We start from the raw sequence: 20,023 nt of genomic DNA on the forward strand, positions 1-20,023 counted from the left end.
GCGCAGCTTAGTAAATAGGGTCCCTAGTTAGTTATAGGGTTCTGCTTACCAGTATGTACAATATTCTTTATTGGAACTTACAGGAAAAATATTACAAATTTTAATGAAGACTTAATAAAAATGGGGGGTATTTTGACAATGTGATTTAGGTTTCATTCAGGTGGTTACCTCTACAACTCCTGAGGCCAAGAATGTGATAGATTTCATTTTTCATGGTGACAGAGACCATCAGTTTTGGAATAGAAAGGATATTGGTGTTGAACCTATTTTTTGGTCTGAAAATTTTGCAATTTTCTTTTCCATTGTTCATTCCAGTGGAATGACTGTCTTGTCTCACTTGAGCAGAAGGTTCATGATAAATGGAATATGAATCCCGGTGTGCTTTTAGACAATTTAAAATGCCTGCTAATATTATTGGAACATAAATCTTTTGAGGATCAGTTTGCCTCTTGGAATGACTTGTTTAAGGAGCTTTGCTAGTGAACGGCTCTGGAAATATTATATCCAAGCAGGCCAGTACCATGGTTTCCAGATTTAAGGGGAGTTTATGTGTAAATCCAGATGTCTAGAAAAAGCTTGGAGGAAGTCAAAGTTTGAAGCTGACAAACTAACGTGCATATTACATGTGAAAAGCTATCAGTCTGCAAATATGAAGGTAAAGAAGTGCTTATTAGGATATCTACCAATCAACCCAAAGAAATGATGAAGAATATTTTATAAACCCACAAGATTATGTTTATAAACTACTTTCCAATAAAATATTAAATATTAATAAAGGTTTTACTAAAACTGATAATAGGTTGAGAGAATCTGGAAATCATGAATCCCTATATAACTTTAAATGTCAATATTTAGAGCCAGAAAAACTTACACCCCTGTTTACTAATCTGCGCTAGTGGCTGCCACGCGGCAATGCTGAGCCCATTCAAAGGGGCCCTTTTACTAAGCTGTGGTAAAAAGGGCCCTGTGCTAGTGCTAGGGGCCATTTTGCCAAACGTTGGGGCCCTTTTTACTGCAGCGAGTATAAAGAACAAAAGAAGACATAGCTGTGTGCTAAGATTACTCTTACTGTGTGGCTATGTCAGAGGAAAGAACTTACCGCCACCCACTGAAGTGGAGGTAAGGTCTCCTGCGCTAACCTGGCGGTAATCAGGCAGCATGTGGAGCTGCCCAATTACCACTGGGAAACAACCTTTGGAAATAATTTTCAAATAGTTCCACTAGCGCCAGAAACGCCACATGCTAGTTCTGGATTGCCAAATGGTAAGCCTGCATTGGGCTTACCACCGATCAATAGAAGTGCCCCAAAGTGAAAGGGCTGCGTCGGCATTATCACACGACATCCATTAGCATGGCTTAGTAAACGGGGGGGGGGGGGGGGGGTTAGTTTTATCTTACAAGCAGTTCATTGAATACCTCTTCTATTTATTTCTGCCTATTGGCTATTACTAAGTCCATTGCAGTGGAATATGTAGCCAATTTTCCATCATTAATTAACTTTTCGGTAAGGAACAGTAGCATGCCACAAGTATTAAGAAGCAATAATCAAGTCATTATTTTAAAAAATGTAATCTGGGAGTGGGTGTAAATGTTAATATGTAAAATATGTGTGTACTTTATAAACTATGGGATTGATATTTTAAATGATTTCCCTGAGAAGAAGAGGCTCTTGCCCAGTTAAATAATGATGGCTGGTCCTAGAGCAGATATTCATTGGCACTTAATCAGATAGTTATTAAGGACTTACTATCCCGCCCATCAGCAATGCCAGCTAGGCAGCTTACATAGATACATAAGTAATGCCACATTGGGAAAAGACCAAGGGTCCATCGAGCCCAGCATCCTGTCCACAACAGCAGCCAATCCAGGCCAAGGGCAGAGGAGTGAGTTATAAAGGCAGAGAGGAAAGAAGAGTAAGAGGGGAGAACTACAATAATCATGGTAGGAAAGCAGGGGGGTGGAGGAAACACACTAGGAGGAAGAACATTCTCAGAGCATCATAGTGCCAGGGCCTATTAATGAGGTGGTGAAATATCTGCTCTAACCTTCACAACATTATCCGGAAGAGGAAGTCCAAGGATGAAGTTGGGTTAGAGATTGAAGTTATCCAGGCACCACAGATCTTCAATAACAGTGCCCAGATAACTAAGTAGGCATCTTAGACCACCTATAGGACTAGATTCAGTAAAAGGTACACAGATTTAGGCTCTGAAAAAGATTAACTGGGTTCCATTTATAGAACAGTGCATAGAGCCGGTATACGCTCCCAACTTTGGGCATGAGGATTTACACCAACTGAAAACTGGTGTAAATTAGGTATAGATTCCCCAAATTTCATAGCACTGTGCACATCTTTAGTGAATGCCCCTGATCTGCTCATTTACCTCCCATGGTCACGCCCCCTTTTCAGTTACACCCTAAAAGGTTTGTGCACGCATCTTTATAGAATGGTACTTAGCAAAGTATGCATGCACATCTAAACTGTTGCCAACTAACGCCGACAATTGATTGTTAGAACCCAATTATTGGTGCTAATTGCCTCGTTACTCAATTAAATTGCACACACAATTTTGAGCACCATTTATAGAATCTAGGGGGGATCATGCTGCCTTAACTATTCCTGGTTATCTATCTGCATATGGTATTGAATATCTGGATAACTTCTGGGTGCCTCTAAACATGTAGATATTCTTTTTTTTTTTTATAAATTTTTCAATTTCTTACAAGTATAACACTTGTTACAGAAAAACAGCCAAACCTAAATATTTAAAGCAACAAATTTAAACAAGAAGTAAATTTAACAGCTTTCTTAGACCTCAAATAAGAGGGGGGAGTTACAAATCTGTGGAGATTTAAAGATACTATTACAAAATTATACGTAATGCGGTTATGTGTACAAATTCATCTCACATCATTTTACTAAATCTACGTGCAGTTGTTTCATATCCAGAAAGGATTTCAGCTGTTCTGGGTCATAAAATGCATACTTTATCCCATTGAGCTTGACCAGGCATTTGCAAGGATATGCTAACAGAAACATGCAGATATTCAATGCAGGATAATCAAGCGCAGATGTATATGTTGGTGTATAGAGTTCTCTGTCAAACAGATGGAGCATACTTGTGCAAGAAATTTTCAATGCTGCATTAGAGCAAGCCATCAGCTTGATATTTAGGTCAGCTGGAGAAATCAGGTACAAGAGTGTCATCACTGTGCCCTCCTGCTTATAGGACTTATCTGGAGAAAAAAGGAGGTACCGTGCATAAAGAGGTACTCCGGCACAGAGAATGGTATGGTGCCTGGATGAATGGACTTCATGCACTGAGTCACCAGATGCCTTGAGTTCAGGTTTGGTGCAAATGAAGTGACTGGACCTATTGAAAACTCATTAGGTTCTGGCTCAGCCCTTTCCTAAGCCGAAATGGATAGAGACAAATCAGGTGACGACCTTAGTTCAAGTATTTTTAGATACTCTAGAGAACCACAATAGTCCTGCTTCTTGGAATCACATCATTAGGCCAAGCTCCTTCTGTGCAAACAGGACCGCCCCATCTAATGTAGCTAAAACAAGCCAAATAACAGCCACTTGCCACTTCTATCCAGCAGAAGAATGAGGTCAATGAATCCCATGCTTCTAACCTGCACTTACTACTACTACTATTTAGCATTTCTATAGCGCTACAAGGCATACGCAGCGCTGCACAAACATAGAAGAAAGACAGTCCCTACTCAAAGAGCTTACAATCTAATAGACAAAAAAATAAATAAAGTAAGCAAATCAAATCAATTAATGTGAACGGGAAGGAAGAGAGGAGGGTAGGTGGAGGCGAGTGGTTACGAGTCAAAAGCAATGTTAAAGAGGTGGGCTTTCAGTCTAGATTTAAAGGTGGCCAAGGATGGGGCAAGACGTAGGGGCTCAGGAAGTTTATTCCAGGCGTAGGGTGCAGCGAGACAGAAGGCGCGAAGTCTGGAGTTGGCAGTAGTGGAGAAGGGAACAGATAAGAAGGATTTATCCATGGAGCGGAGTGCACGGGAAGGGGTGTAGGGAAGGACGAGTGTGAAGAGATACTGGGGAGCAGCAGAGTGAATACATTTATAGGTTAGTAGAAGAAGTTTGAACAGGATGCGAAAACGGATAGGGAGCCAGTGAAGGGTCTTGAGGAGAGGGGTAGTATGAATAAAGCGACCCTGGCGGAAGATGAGACGGGCAGCAGAGTTTTGAACCGACTGGAGAGGGGAGAGGTGACTAAGTGGGAGGCCAGCAAGAAGCAGATTGCAGTAGTCTAAACGAGAAGTGACAAGGGTGTGGATGAGGGTTTTGGTAGAGTGCTCGGAAAGAAAGGGGCGGATTTTACGGATGTTGTAAAGAAAGAAACGACAGGTCTTGGCGGTCTGCTGGATATGAGCAGAGAAGGAGAGAGAAGAGTCAAAGATGACCCCAAGGTTTCGAGCTGAGGAGACAGGGAGAATGAGAGAGCCATCAACAGAAATAGAAAACGGGGGGAGCGGGGAGGTGGGTTTGGGGGGGAAAATGAGAAGCTCGGTTTTGGTCATATTTAATTTCAGGTGGCGTTGAGACATCCAGGCAGCAATGTCAGACAAGCACGCTGAAACTTTGGTTTGGATGCAAGGTGAGATATCAGGGGTAGAAAGGTAGATTTGGGAGTCATCAGCATAGAGATGGTAGGAAAAGCCATGGGATGAGATTAATGAACCAAGGGAAGAAGTGTAGATAGAAAAGAGGAGGGGACCAAGAACAGAACCCTGAGGTATGCCGACAGGCAGAGGGATAGAAGTAGAAGAGGATCCACCAGAGTGAACACTAAAGGTGCGGAGGGAGAGGTAGGAAGAGAACCAGGAAAGGACAGAGCCCTGGAATCCAAGTGAGGACAGGGTATCGAGAAGTATGCTGTGATCGACAGTGTCAAAAGCAGCGGAAAGATCAAGAAGAATGAGGATGGAATATTGACCTCTGGATTTAGCCAATAATAGGTCATTGGAGACTTTAGTAAGCGCAGTTTTGGTTGAGTGGAGAGGGCGAAAACCAGATTGTAGTGGGTCAAGAATAGCATGTGAGGAGAGAAAATCAAGGCAGCGGCGGTGAACAGCACGCTCAAGTAATTTGGAGAGAAAAGGAAGGAGGGAGATGGGTCGGTAATTAGAGGGACAAGTAGGGTCAAGTGAAGGCTTCTTAAGGAGAGGTGTGACCACAGCATGTTTAAAGGCAGCAGGGACAGTCGCAGTGAAAAGTGAGAGGTTGAGAATGTGACAGATAAAAGGAATAAGAGTAGGAGAGATGGCATTAAGAAGGTGGGTGGGAATGGGATCAGAGGAACAGGTGGTACATTTTGAGGAAGAAAGGAGAAGTGTAGTTTCCTCAATAGTAACGTCAGGAAAGGAGGAAAGGGAATGAGGGGAAGGAGAGAGAGGGGAATGGACTAGTGGAGAGAGAGCTGGTGAGGTAGAGAAAGCAAGGTTTATCTTTTGAACCTTGTTGTGAAAGAATTCAGCAAGGGTCTGAGGAGATAATGAAGGGGGAGTTGGGGGAGGGGGCACCTTGAGGAGAGAGTTCAATGTGGTGAAGAGAAGTCGAGGATTAGAGCCAAGAGAGTTGGTCAGTTGGATATAATAATCCTGTTTGGCACGTAAAAGAGCAGATTGGAAGGAGGTCAGCATGAACTTAAAGTGTAAGAAATCAGCAAGGGCCCGAGATTTCCGCCAGAGGCGTTCTGCGGAGCGGGTACAGGAACGTAGGTAGCGGATATTAGAAGTCAGCCAAGGTTGGGGTTTTGTACGCCTTACAGGGCGGGTTATCAAAGGTGCAAGAGGGTCTAAGGCAGAGGATAGAGTATTGTTGTAAGAAGAAACAGCCTCGTTGACAGACGTGGATGGTGCCACAGTAGAGAGGAGGTTTGAAACATGGGAGGATAGAGATGAAGGGTCAATATCATGAAGATTCCTAGATAAATTAGGATTGGACGGGACTGGGAGGGAGGAGATTTAAGTGTGAAAGTTATAAGATGGTGATCAGAGGCAAGGAAACTAGAAGGTGAACAGTTGGAGGAGAAGATGAGATCAAGACAGTGACCATTTTGATGAGTGGGGGAGGTGGAGCATAGTTGGAGATTAAAGGACGACGTTAAAGCGAGTAACTTGGAAATATAAGAGTTGGAAGGATCATTAGCAGGAATATTAAAGTCACCAAGGATGAGAGAGGGGGAGGAAGGATCATGGAAGAAGGCAAGCCAGGCGTCAAAGCCACTAGTTTCTCTTCCTGACCCAGACTGGTTGAAAAGCTGATCTGAACAGCATGGGAGGTAGAGGAAGCAACAGCATAAGCAGTGCTAGATAGCTGCCTTACTCTACTGCTTACCAGACCCCCAAGGATAGGAGAAAGGATGAAGAAAAGGGGATGCCCCAAGAGACAGGATGAAGCACATTGGGACTCAACATATAGTATGGGGACAGAGTGAAAAATTGAGAAAGCATGGCTGTTCTTGGTGGAGGGGAAAACAAATTAGTGTAACTGCCCCCAACATTATTTCAGTTAGTCAGGATGTATTGGGAGCCCACCCTCTCCTCCATTCACTTTTTAATCACATGTTGGAAACCCACTCTGGCTAATTTGCCCAGGGTCTGACACCCTTCTCGGGTCATCCCTGGGTGTAAAGGGGGACTTGATGAAGTAGATGCCCCAGTTATATAGAATTTATGTATGCTAAGGTGTTAACAAGAGAAAAGACATATAATTTCATGCTGTAGCAGTTATTTATAACAGCTGTACACCTATCTCGAACATGAGGAAATGTCATCGCTGTTAAAATCTAGTACCTAAGTGGAACAGGGTTTTGATAATAGGCCATCTCAGTCTGGTAAAGTTTTAGGTTAGAACTGTACTAAGTGTTGATTACACTGACAGTGATGGTGAGCATGTACAGCATAAGGAATCAATTAAACCACGATCATACTATTTGCACTCTGATTTAGTAAACTTGCTAACATCATTTATATGCATTATTAGTTAATAGATCCCATTGCACAAGCTACGCACTAGCAGATTTTACTAAACCTAGCACTAGGTAACAATCAGGCTTATTTCCGAAAGAGAAGGGCGCCCATCTTTCGACACAAATCTGGAGATGGGTGTCCTTCTCACAGGGTCACCCAAATCGGCATAATCAAAAGCCGATTTTGGGCGTCCTCAACTGCTTTCCGTCGCGGGGACGACCAAAGTTCCCAGGGTCGTGTCGGAAGCATAGCGAAGGCGGGACTGGGGAGTGCTTAACACATGAGCGTCCTCGGCCAATAATGGAATACAGAAGGGCGTCCCTGACGAACACTTGGCCGACTTTACTTGGTCCTTTTTTTTTTTACGACCAAGCCACAAAAATGTGCCCTAAATGACCAGATGACCACCGAAGGGAATCGGGGATTACCTCCCGTTACTTCCCCAGTGGTCACTAACCCCCTCCCACCCTAAAAAAATTTTAATATTTTTTCCAGCCTCTATGCCAGCCTCAGATATCATACCCAGCTCCATGACAGCAGTATGCAGGTCCCTGGAGCAGTTTTAGTGGGTACTGCAGTGCACTTCAGGCAGGTGGACCTAGGCCCATCGCTCCCCTACCTGTTATACTTGTGGTGGAAAATATGAGCCCTCCAAAACCCACCAGAAACCCACTGTACCCACATGTAGGTGCCCGCCTTCATCCCTAAGGGCTATGATAGTGGTGTACAGTTGTGGGGAGTGGGTTTTGGGGGACTCAGCACACAAGGTAAGGGAGCTATGCACCTGTGAGCTTTTTCTGAAGTCCACTGCAGTGACCCCTAGGGTGCCTGGTTGGTGTCCTGGCATGTCAGGGGGACCAGTGCACTACGAATGCTGGCTCCTCCCATGACCAAATGGCTTGGATTTGGTCGTTTCTGAGCTGGGTGTCCTCAGTTTCCATTATCGCTGAAAATCAGGGACGACCATCTCTAAGGTCGACCTAAATGTTGAGATTTGGGCGTCCCTGACCGTATTATCGAAATGAAATTTGGCCGCCCATCTTGTTTCGATAATACGGGTTTCCCAGCCCCTTCGCGGGGATGTCCTGCGAGGATGTCCTCAGGAAAACTTGGGTGCACCGTTCGATTATGCCCCTCCACGTTTCCTTGTTATTTCCAGCAAGAAGGAATGTGTGTTTAAATGTGTGTTTAAATGTGTAATCTCTATGTGGCAGAGTTGGGGGGGGGGGGGTGCTTATATTACTGAAGTAGATTCAAGAAGGATATCAAGTGGTTCCAATAAAAACCACTTGATATCCTCCTTGGATCTACCTCACTTTTTTTTGTTTGTTACTCACGTTCATGTGAGGTTTGCTCCTCCTTTTCGCTTGTTTTATATTACTAAATGCATTTAGTATGGCCAAAGTTGATTTTAAAAGGTGAACGCCTCAAAAACTGGTCCAGGAAAGTAATATTGGCCTTTAAAAAGTCTCTACCTTTTTTCCATTATTTTCTCAGGTCAAAAATTGGTATAAATATATCAAAATTGCTCCCAGAGAGAACAGTGGGAGTCTCATGGCTGCAGCAGTGCTTCAGCCTGGACCTAGGCAGAATGGGTGTTCCTGAGGATGGCCATCTATTCACTAATTTTCAGCAGCACTACATTGGTCAAGGCCACTGAATATCACCACTAACCTTCCCTGCTCTGTCCGGATAGTACCAGGATGGTTTGTAGGCATGGCTCAGGAGGAGCTTGGGCAGAGCCAGTACTTAACCAGTTAGCAGTGATATTCAGCCCACAAACTCAAACATACTGCAAGTCTGCCACTAGGGGTCACAGTGGGCATTTTGAGGATGTATTCATGCAGATAGAAATGAGCGAGCATCACTGTTGCCTGTCTGACCCTCTAGATCACCAGGGAGGTTCCAGGTAGGCCTGGTAGGTGGCTCAGGCCGAGCCTAGCACATGCTTCAGGGGGAAGAGGGAGGAGGGATTGGGATTGGGTGGTAGATATAATACTATTCTCTCCTCTTCTCTGGGTACCCTTGCTCCTCCCATTCCCCTTTCTATAAGGCGTGCCAAACCCCAGCTTTGGCTGACCTCTAGAATCCACTGCCTATGTTCCTGTGCCCGCTCTGCTGAACGCCTTTGGCTGAAATTCCATGCCCATACTGACTTTATACATTTCAAATTCTTGCTGACCTCTTTACAGTCTGCTCTATCACTTGCCAAACAGTACTACCTCCACATGACAAACTCTCTTGGCTCAAACTCTCAAAGTCTCTTTGCCACACTGAACTCTCTCCTTAAAGTGTCTTCACCTCCAACTCCTCCTTCACAATTTCGGGAATAACTAGTATAAAATGTTTGTACGTTTGGGTAGCTTGCCAGGTGCCCTTGACCTGGATTGGCCGCTGTTGGTGACAGGATGCTGGGCTCGATGGACCTTTGGTCTTTTCCCAGTATGGCATTACTTATGTACTTTCTCCCCAGACTATGGCTGAGTACTTTCATGACAAGGGTCACAAGATTAACCTTGAGTTCTCAACCAAGTCACCTCCACCTCTCCTTCCTCCAGTCCATTCTGTCAACCCTCCTTCAATCCCTGCCTCCTTTTCTTCATTTTCTGAAACAACTGAAGAGGAAACTGCACATTTTCTTTCCTCCTCCAAACTGACTACCTGTTCTTCTGATAGTATTCCTACCCATCTACTCAGCACTATATCTCCTACTGTCATCTCTTCTATCTGTCATATCCTCAATCTTTCACTTTCCACTACAACTGTTCCTGATGCCTTCAAACATGCCGTAGTTACACCACTCCTCAAAAACCCTTCATTGGACTCTACCTGCTCTTCCAACTATCTCCCCATCTCCCTACTCATTTTCCTTTCCAAGATACTGTTCACCGCCATTGTCTTGACTTTTTTTCATCTCAAGTTATTCTTGATCCACTTCAATCTGGATTTTCACTCTATATTCAACTGAAACAACCCTTGCTAAAGTCTCCAAAGACCTGTTCCTGGCCAGATCCAAAGGTCTCTATTCTATCCTTATCCTTCTTAATCTACCACGTACTCCTTGCTACGCTGTCCTCATTTGGATTTCAGGGCTCTGTTCTTTCTTGGTTTTCTTCTTATCTCTCCCATCGTACTTTTAGTGTATGCTTTGGTGGATCCTCCTCCACTTCTATTCCACTATCAGCTGTGTACCTCAGGAATCTGTTTTGGGACCTCTTCTTTTCTCCATCTATACTCCTTCCCTTGGTGCTCTGATCTCCTCCGATGGTTTTCAGTGTCACATGTATTTTTTTTTTGTTACATTTGTACCCCGCACTTTTTCCCACTCATGGCAGGCTCAATGCGGCAGGCAATGGAGGGTTAAGTGACTTGCCCAGAGTCACAAGGAGCTGCCTGTGCCGGGAATCGAACTCAGTTCCTCAGTTCCCCAGGACCAAAGTCCACCACCCTAACCACTAGGCCACTCCTCCATGCTGATGACTCCTAGATCGACCTCTCCACTCCAGACATTTCAGCAGAAGTCTCAGCCTGCCTGTCTGATATTGCTGCCTTGATGTCTCACCACCATCTGAAACTAAACATAGCCAAGACTGAGCTTCTTATCATTCGCCCTAAACTCAACCTCTCCTCTTCCCCCATTCTTTGTCTCTGTGGACAACACTCTCATCCTCCCTGTCTCATCAGCTTGTAACCTTGGAGGCATCCTTGGTTCCTGTCTCTCTTTCTCTGCACATATTCAACAGACTGCTAAAACATGATATTTCTTTCTCTTTAATATCACCAAAATTTGTCCCTTCCTTTCTGAGCACACTACCAAAACCAGTATCCACACTTTTATCACCTCTCGCGTAGACTACTGCAACTTGCTTCTCACAGGTCGCCCATTAAGCCACCTCTCTCCCCTTCAATCTGTTCAAAACTCTGCTGCATGACATATATTCCACCAGTACTCATATTAGCTCTCTCCTCTAGTCACTTCATTGGCTATCTATCCACTTCCACATACAGTTCAAACTCTTCTTATTAACTTACATGTGCATTCACTCTGCAGCTCCTGAATACCTCTCCACTCATATCTCTCCTTACATTCCTCCCTGGGAATTCTATTCATCTGATAAATCTCTCTTATCTGCACCCTTCTCCTCTACTGCCAACTCCAGACTGTTCCTTTTATCTAGCTGCACCATATGCCTGGAATAGACTTCCTGAATCAGTACCTCAAGCTCCAGCTCTGGCTGTCTTTAAATCTAGGCTAAAAGTCCACCTTTTAATTCCTCTTATGAACTTGGTCAGTACTCATGTCTGTTTTATAATTCCCACGTTAAGTAATTCCCTTATCTTTTATTTGTCTGTCTTGATTAAATTGTAAGCTCTGTCAAGCAGGGACTGTCTCTTACATGTTCAGTGTACAGTACTATATATTTCTACTAGCATTATAGAAATGATAAGTAGCAGTATTATATTGGAGGGACTGAGACACCTGTTTTTGTTATGCAGGTCCCGATTGACATTCAGCTTTGGCCTGCATATCTGTTTTTTGCGGGTCCCCGCTGAATATCGGCCAGGACCCACATGAGCGCCAGTGGCTAGCGGTGTTTGAATTAGCCCCAGATATTCAATGCCAGTACCTGGTCATGACCTGGTACTGCCAGGGCTGCCGAGAGACTGGGCCAGGCCCAGGGCAAGGCCTCCCCCGAGGCCTCCCTCCCCCCCCCCCCGAGATCATCATTGTCGCTGCCCCACTCCATACACCACAGGGCTGGGCCCCCCTGAATTCAAATCATAGCGCCTCACCTCGATCTCGCTCCATGTGAAAAAAGTGCAAATTTGGGCACATGCAATTTAATTGAATGAGCTCATTAGCATTGATAATTGGCTTGTTATGCAATTATTGGCACTAATTAGATTTAATTGAAATATACATGCCTAAACTTTGTGTGTGAATTCATAAAGGGGGCATGAAAATGGAAGGGTCATGGGTAGAACAGAGGCATTCCTAAAATTTATGTGCATAGTTACAAGTAAATAAACTAAATATGCCTAATGTAGGCACACTAATTCGTACCATGTTTCATTTGGTAGAAATGGCTGCACCTAAAGTTAGGTGTGATTCCCGGGTGAAAGCATTATTCTATAAACCATGCCTAACCTTAAGCACAGCTTATAGAATAGTGCTTTTTTTTAGCACTGATTATTGGGATGTCATATGTAGAATTCACTCCCATATGTACACGTGTATAGTACTCAATAAAGAGAAGATCTTAATGTGAAAAATATATAGCCAGCATTTGATGATTTGCCTGGTATGTTTAATGTACCTCGCTTATCGTTTAGCTGATACTATCTCAAGACATTTATTTTCTTGCACAGTTTGGAATATTTCAGATAAAATTAATGATGTGCTCTGCCACTCTTTATTCAACATGTATAATATACATTGGGTGTCCCAACACCAGTTTTCCTCCTCGCTTCTCTTTCTGCAGTGCTTCTCCAGTACATTCATATATTTGGAAAGCTGTTGGTTGACGGTATAAGAGTAGATTCAAGGTGTATGCTTGATTCAGCATTCTCTTGTCATAGTGTCATGGTGCAGTGATCCCTGCAACGCTGGAAAACTTGGATTTAAAACAGAAATGCTGAAACGCAATTTTGTTGCCTTTTTTTTTCAAGCCAGCAGACTTTCCATGTCTCCCATACCTTACCTCTGCAAGCTGAATATGAATCATTTGTTGTTATTGTCAAAGTTTTACAGTTCCCTGCAGGTAACCTGTACACAAAGGGTTCAAATCTCATTTGACTAACTGAAAACTGATCCAAACCTTCTGAAAAATGACCATATGCATAAATCCCTGTATTCTTTATAGCATGAGTTAAGTTGCGTGTGCAAATCCAGTCGTATTCTGGATGTGTGCATGCAACTTAAGTAGTTAACAAGCCAATCAGCACTGATAATTGCCACTTAAGAAATTATTGGCATTGATTAGAATTAACGTGCACAACTGTCTAAGTGTATTCTGTAACATGATGCTTGTAAATTCTAAGTCACATAGAGGGGCATAATCGAATGCAAACGCCTATCTCCATGGGCGTTTATCTCTGAGAACGGGTCCGTGAAGGGGCGGACCGAACCGTATTTTTTTGAAAAAAATAGACGTCCATGTTTTATTCGACAATTTGTGAGCTGGGCGTTTTTGTTTTTCAGTGATAATGGAAACTGAAAGAGCCCAGCTCAAAAACGAATAAATCCAAGGCATTTGTTCGTGGGAGGGGCCGGGATTCGTAGTGCACTGGTCCCCCTCACATGCCAGGACACCAACCGGGCACCCTAGGGGGCACTTTTACAAAAAAAAAAAAAAAGGTAAAAGAGCTCCCAGGTGCATAGCACCCTTCCCTTGTGTGTTGAGCCCCCCAAATCCCCCTCAAAACCCACTGCCCACAAGTCTACACCATTACTATAGCCCTAAGGGGTGAAGGGGGCACCTACATGTGGGTACAGTGGGTTTGGGGGGGGTTGGACGACTAAGCATTAAGCAGCACAATTGTAACAGGTGGGGGGGGGGGATGGGCCTGGGTCCACCTGCCTGAAGTCCACTGCACCCCCTAACAACTGCTCCAGGGACCTGCATACTGCTGCCAGGGAGGTGGGTATGACATTTGAGGGTGAAAATGAAAAGTTGTGAAACATCATTTTTTGTGGTGGGAGGGGGTTAGTGACCACTGGGGGAGTCAGGGGAGGTCATCCCCGATTCCCTGTGGTGGTAATCTGGTCATTTAGGGCACTTTTTGGGGCCTTATTCGTGAAAAAACAGGGTCCAGGAAAAGTGCCCTAAATTCTAGCTACAAACGCATACTTTTTTTCCATTATCGGCAAAAGGCGCCCATCTCTGTTCGGGTGATAACCATGCCCCAGTCCCGCCTTCACCACGCCTCTGACATGCCCCCGTCAACTTTGTACGCTTCCGCGATGGAGTGCAGTTGAAAACGTTCAAGTTCGGCTTTCGATTATACCGCGTTATTCGTTTTTGTGAGATAAACGTCCATCTCCCGATTTAGGTCAGAACTTGGGCGTTTTTCTCGTTCGATTATAAGCAGGATAGTTGAAAAGGGGGCATGGCCATGGGTGTGGAATGGGTGGGTCATGGGCATTTTACACATCTATGTGCATTGTTATAGAATACACTCAGTCTGCACCTAATTTAGGCATCGGGACTTACAGCAAGTTTTACTTGGCATAACTGCCCATGACCAAATTTAGCTTCAGGTTTGGGCACTCAATGCATTCTATAATCCATGCAGAAATTTAGGCTATAAAGTACACCTTCATAATTTTTTCTGCATGGATTTTTCAGGTGCCATATATGGAATCTAGTCCAATATGAAGAACAAGACTGAAAATCACAATGAAATGCTATTTTAGAAAAACATTTTACTTTATATTATTCCCATCACCGTGGATAATTTCCAGTACTAATTTTTGAGAGCTCTGGGGGTGGGGCTGTGTATATGCTCGGACACTGAACTCAATAAACCAGAAATGCAATGGAGTGTCTCCCCTATCCTCAGATGGACTCTTGTAGTTACTGCCAATCTTCCCTCAACCTAGTTCCACATCTAAAAACAATTTTAATTATGATAAAGATGTATGTTCAGCACTGAACCTTGCAATCTCATGATATATAAATGTATGAAACAGGAGCTACTTTGTAGGTAATAATTCAAGAAAGAAAATGTAACTAGCAAGTACTATATATATATATATAGAGAGAGAGAGAGAGAGAGAGAGAGAGAGAGAGAGAGAGAGAGAGAGATACACACAAAGGAACATTGCACTGGGAAAACTTGCAAATTTTAAAATGTAAACTTTTTAAATGGAAAGGCTCGAAAAGCTATCAGTAGTGTACACAATTTCACTTTATGAGACATTGATTATAGGGCTTAAGTCATTACTGAATGATGAATATAAATATGGAATGTTCCATTCTGAATTTGCTTTATTCACAATTACAAGTTTGATTTTGCAATGTTGAGTCAAAAATATAGGTTTCCTCTCAATGATTTCAAATGATTCCTACAATCATTTGAAAATAGCTATGAAGTATCTCAAAAACTATTCCAAAACATCAATGATTGCACCTGGGGTATATATTGGTGTTAAGGTCTGGGGATTTTTGTTTAATATAAAAAAAAAAAAACAGTTTATTAACTTTTTACACCTTCAACTTTTTGACATCTTAAGGCATGGAATGGATTTTCTGATAATATACCATGTAATTAAAACACTACATGATAATAGAGAAAGCTATGGCAAAGTAGTTGAATGAGTGCCTGCTACAGGCAGGTATATAACACAACACCCTATCGCAATCCAGTACCTACAATGATACACTATGCTGCCTATCCAATCCAGTTTAAATTTTCAATAAATTGCATTGATAACGTCTATGTAGTACTAAAGGTAATCTTCCTTTTGCTGCATTTTCTGTGACCTGATGGCATCTCTTAGACGAGAAGATTTATTTTGAGAGAGCAAAACTGAGAAATATGGGCTCTAATATGGAGTACACTGCAAGGGAGAAAATGGCTGATGGTCCTTTCATTCTGTATCGCCAGGAAATCTAATGGCACCACGCGAGAGGTGTCGCTTTTAATGGCTGTTTTTTGTGTATCAAAGCATCAATGCAGCAAAGGAATTCAAGTGTGGATTTTAAAACTGTAGAGAGACCTGACACAAAATAGATCTCTTCAAAACGGTGTTCTTAGACTCCGTTGGTAAAGCATCATATGGGTAAGGCACTTGACTGTTAAGTCAATTCCACAAATAATTAAACAAATATAACCAAAAAAAATAATAGCTGTGTTGGAAGAAAGAGTTTCTTCCGCAACCCGAAGATGGGAAGGGGGTTGCAGCATGGCATCTTACGATTACGACGTACAAAGGATGTTACGGAATGCATGCCTGTACCGCAGCAACGGCTTCCATTTTAAGCTGGAATCGCAGCAAAAGGTTTGCACGCCCCAGAAACAGATCATTTGAGCTCTAGCTCGCCAGGCATGTAACAGCTATAAACGTATTTGGCAAAAGTCACGTTCAGTCACATCCACGATCAACAAGCATATGACTATTCAACATCCAGTATCTTACTTGATCCCAGTGATTTTACGGTAACAGGCAGCACCGTGCATCATTTGCTATTTCAATGAAATGAATATTCATTACTCACAAGCATTGGTGACGGCGAAGCTGTTAGCTACCTCCAAATTGTCGATATGGGGCGTCAGCCTAAACTCTGAAGTGGAAAACTGAACCATCCCTACCCGAAATGCACTGTATTCCTGATCTGCACCCCTTGGAAATAACCCTCCTGGAAAAAAAAAATCAGATATCAATAAGTATGGTTCAGTTATAACCCACTGAAACACTGTAACCTACATACACACACAAGTATGCATTGTATGACATTTAAACTAATGTAAAATGCAGGGAAAGGTCTGCATTTAGCAGTGTGAGATGCATAGTCAGACGCTCAAATTGCAGTCAAGGCAATATTACTGCGTGTTAGCATTCAATCCTTATGCCAAACTACACCCCTCATTCTTTCATTCTCTGCTGGATCAGCACAGTGCCTGACAGCCAAAGCGTAAGAATAAAAATCTTCACGCTTTCCCCCAACATACTTTAACATCACTGCATGCATTATAGCTATTTTTCTCGACTTTTTTAAAAAATAAATCCAAGGAATGAGAAACGTGACTAGAGCTCATTGATAAATCACCACTGCCAATAAAAAAAAAAAAAAGACATGTTAAATTAAAGACAGCGAAATATATCGAAAAAGGAAGCTTACCTATTTGTATGCTGTTGGAATAAACGCCAAAAATCAGTCCCCAAAGAACAGGAGCAAGGAAGACAGAAATATGCATAATCTTTTGCATTGCCAAGAAAAACAGTGCATCCAGAAATAGCTATTTCTTTTTTCCTTGTGCCCGTTGTCCTAGCAATCAGATCCCTTGCATATTGGATGACCAAATTAACGCCAGAAGGGAAAGCCTTTCTGCTGCTGCTGGTTGAATCTGGTAGTCACCCCGGCCTTAGAGGTAACTGGAATGGTTGAATGCAGTTTTCCTTTGCGATAGGGTTCCAGTGTCTCAGTAATGTACATTCACACTCGCACTCATATACAAAGAGGAAACAGAAGCAGGCAGGCGCGGGCACGAGCATGAGCAAGGGTGCGAGCTTCCTTTTCTCCCCCTCTTCTGTCTCCTCCTTCTTCCGGAACTTAGAGCCTCTCTCTCTCTCTCTCTAGGGGAAAGCTAATGAAGCGAGGCCATCTATTTCAGCACCGCGGACAGCGAGCCAAGCCGAAAACAGCCGGGGACTTCCGACCTGGACCTACTGTCTCCAATTAGTGTGCAGCAAGGGACAATCCACAGACTTCCGTATTTTTTTAAGGGGGGGGGGAGGGGAATTCTCCTGTTTGCTCCTTCTTTAGCTAGAAAACAAGACAAAGCGAAATTTCCAGGTTGCCGAAAAATGTGAAAAAAAGAGGGCAAATGCAGAAAATCGATTAAAAAAAAAGACTGAGAATGACTGATTACTTTCCTTAATTTTTGCCTGTTAGTATTAGCAAACATTTTTTGTTTATTGAGCAAATGCAAGAGGTATGTAAGGCTGAAATAGTAGTAAATCGATTATGAAGATTAGTTTCATCTATATCAAAATAATGCCTTTTCACTATAGTCACAAGTTCAGAATAAGGATGTCGGCAGAACTGCCTGATCGAGTGTTATTTTCTTAGCTATAGAGCTGCAAGCGGATATCACATACATTTATGACTGTAGTACAATTTCTATTAAGGTATTTCTAACCTATTACTTCTATTTTGGAAATCGCGTATTGGTTTTTATTATTCGCATGAAACTGTAGAATTGCCAATAGAAATAGCAATTCGTACAGTTATCGGTATAATTCCGTTTCAACTGATCAGGGGACAAAATGCCTTTACAAGATCTTTTTTTTTTTTTTTTAGATCTTTTGACGCTACATTACATCAAGTGTTTTCAAGTAGGACGTTTTCATTAAACCATTCATATTTGTTAATGTTAAAAAAGCCTGTATTCCCAACTCGCATAAATACCAGAAGCAAACCTACGAAAGGAAAGTATTTAAAAATATATATTCATAAACTCTGCATTAGATTCGGTAAGAATGGCAGATTTTACGGTTTGTCCTTGTTCCAAATGTGACATCTCATTCTCAGATGTTTCACTAACATCCATTCTAGTTGCTCTGTAGGATTTCGGTATCATTACCCTAATAAATATTGGAATGAAAAGGGGTAATAACCGTGGTAGCCTGGCGTTACAAAAACGAGACTGCTGCAGCAACCCTACGCATCACACAATTAACTTTACTAGCTAATCCTTTCTTCCACAGATCTACAATGGAACTGTTTTTAGAATAGTATTTTCCTCGAATTATTGCTGTATACTTAGACAAGAAAATTTAAACGTGACAGTCTGTTTAAAGGCCGTTATCATTAAAATGTTTTGGGTTTTTTTCTTGATAACCATGGGGTTGATTTCCAAGTACATTGAAGAGAGTTATTGGTTTGAATAGACACTAGGAACTGTTTAATGACACACATGATCATATCACTTCTTCTATTTTGCAGTAATTTGATATTAAACACTTAAGAACCTTTATTCTTTGTTACAAACAGCATTTTTGCAGGTTGGATAATAAAAGCATCCATAGGGAAAGTGGATTTAAACCAATAGCCAGATCAGGTGGACGCCTATGGACAGCTGTCCCAGTTAGGCAGCCACCCTTACCATATAAGTCACTTGTTTTACATCACTAGCTGGGGGAAAGGGGGGGACAGATGGCTATGCAAATGCCTAGTGGCAGCTGGTTGTAAATCAGCTGCTGACCATACAGTCATTATAAGACAACCTGTAATATGCTTTTTATGGTATTAGACTTAGCTCATTTTGCATTCATCTGATGAAATGAGATGAGTTCTCCAAGAAAGTCACAGATCTATTTGAATTAGGCCAGGGGTTCTCAACCCAGTCCTCCGGTCAGAGAGGTGGCGGTGGAAGCAGTTATGTCAGTGGGTAAGGGAGCATTACACTGTGGAATCAATAAGTCACAAAGATAACTCTAACAGGATACAATTTTAGGCAATTTTTCTGGGGTGGTACTTACCACCCTTTGCAACCCTGTAGCAAAGCCTGCATTGCATCAGATCAACAGCACACAGTAATTTCCAAATTAACCACCTAATGCAGAAAGAGGATGTGGAATAGTTGGTGAATGGGCAGGGAATGCACCTAACCTTTAACCCATGGATAGTTAGTGTGCATTAATTGTTAATACCACCTCAAGAAGTGTAGCTAACTGAATCACATTACCTGCCATTCAGTGAACAAAGAGTACATGAATTTCTTCTGTATTAACTGAATGGTAAAATGATGCGACTGCCCCCATCAGCTAATGAGGAGGTTTTGACATTACTGCTCATTAATTTTGGTAATTAACATGCAGTAAATGCAAAAACTTACCAGTTTTTTTTTAGTAAATAGGGCCTGTTGTGTTTCTCTTTACTGAAGAGTTTATTGGAAAAGAACATAATACAACACAGCTAGGAACTACTTAATTGATCCTGTTTTTTTTTTAAAAAAAATGTAAATAGGATCCGTAAGCTGAATAAATCTTTATTAACCAAGATCAATAAATGATTATTGTTCAAGATAAAATTTGTTGAAAGTGTTAACAAAATCTGTAATACTTGTTAATTTATTTTCAACCGTCTGATCAACTCTATTTAGTTCTACCCAGAACTCAAATAAAAAGAAATAAAATATATTTTTTAAATTAACAAAAAGCAACATGCATTAGCAATGTTCACACAAGTTCTGTACTAGATAAATTGCTATGACATTTTTTAAAAGTCAAGATAATGATGGGCACTGAACATCTGGATAAAGTCGCAACCGCCAACATTTAACGGTC

At 42.2% G+C, this 20,023-nt stretch overlaps 1 protein-coding gene across 1 annotated transcript in view; it reads right to left on the reverse strand.

Moving 5' to 3' along the window:
• Positions 1-16,962, reverse strand: part of GRIA2 (glutamate ionotropic receptor AMPA type subunit 2) — a 235,329-nt gene extending 218,367 nt beyond the window's left edge. Inside the window, exons 1-2 of the mRNA XM_030192684.1 lie at positions 16,854-16,962; positions 16,230-16,370 (exon numbers count right to left, since the gene is read on the reverse strand). Coding sequence (XP_030048544.1) covers positions 16,230-16,370; positions 16,854-16,941 — 229 coding nt within the window. The 5' untranslated portion in view covers positions 16,942-16,962. The remainder of the gene's footprint in view (positions 1-16,229; positions 16,371-16,853) is intronic.
• Between the last annotated feature and the right edge of the window lie 3,061 nt (positions 16,963-20,023).

The sequence above is a fragment of the Microcaecilia unicolor genome, chromosome 2, assembly GCF_901765095.1.
Source record: "Microcaecilia unicolor chromosome 2, aMicUni1.1, whole genome shotgun sequence".
Lineage (NCBI taxonomy): Eukaryota > Metazoa > Chordata > Amphibia > Gymnophiona > Siphonopidae > Microcaecilia > Microcaecilia unicolor.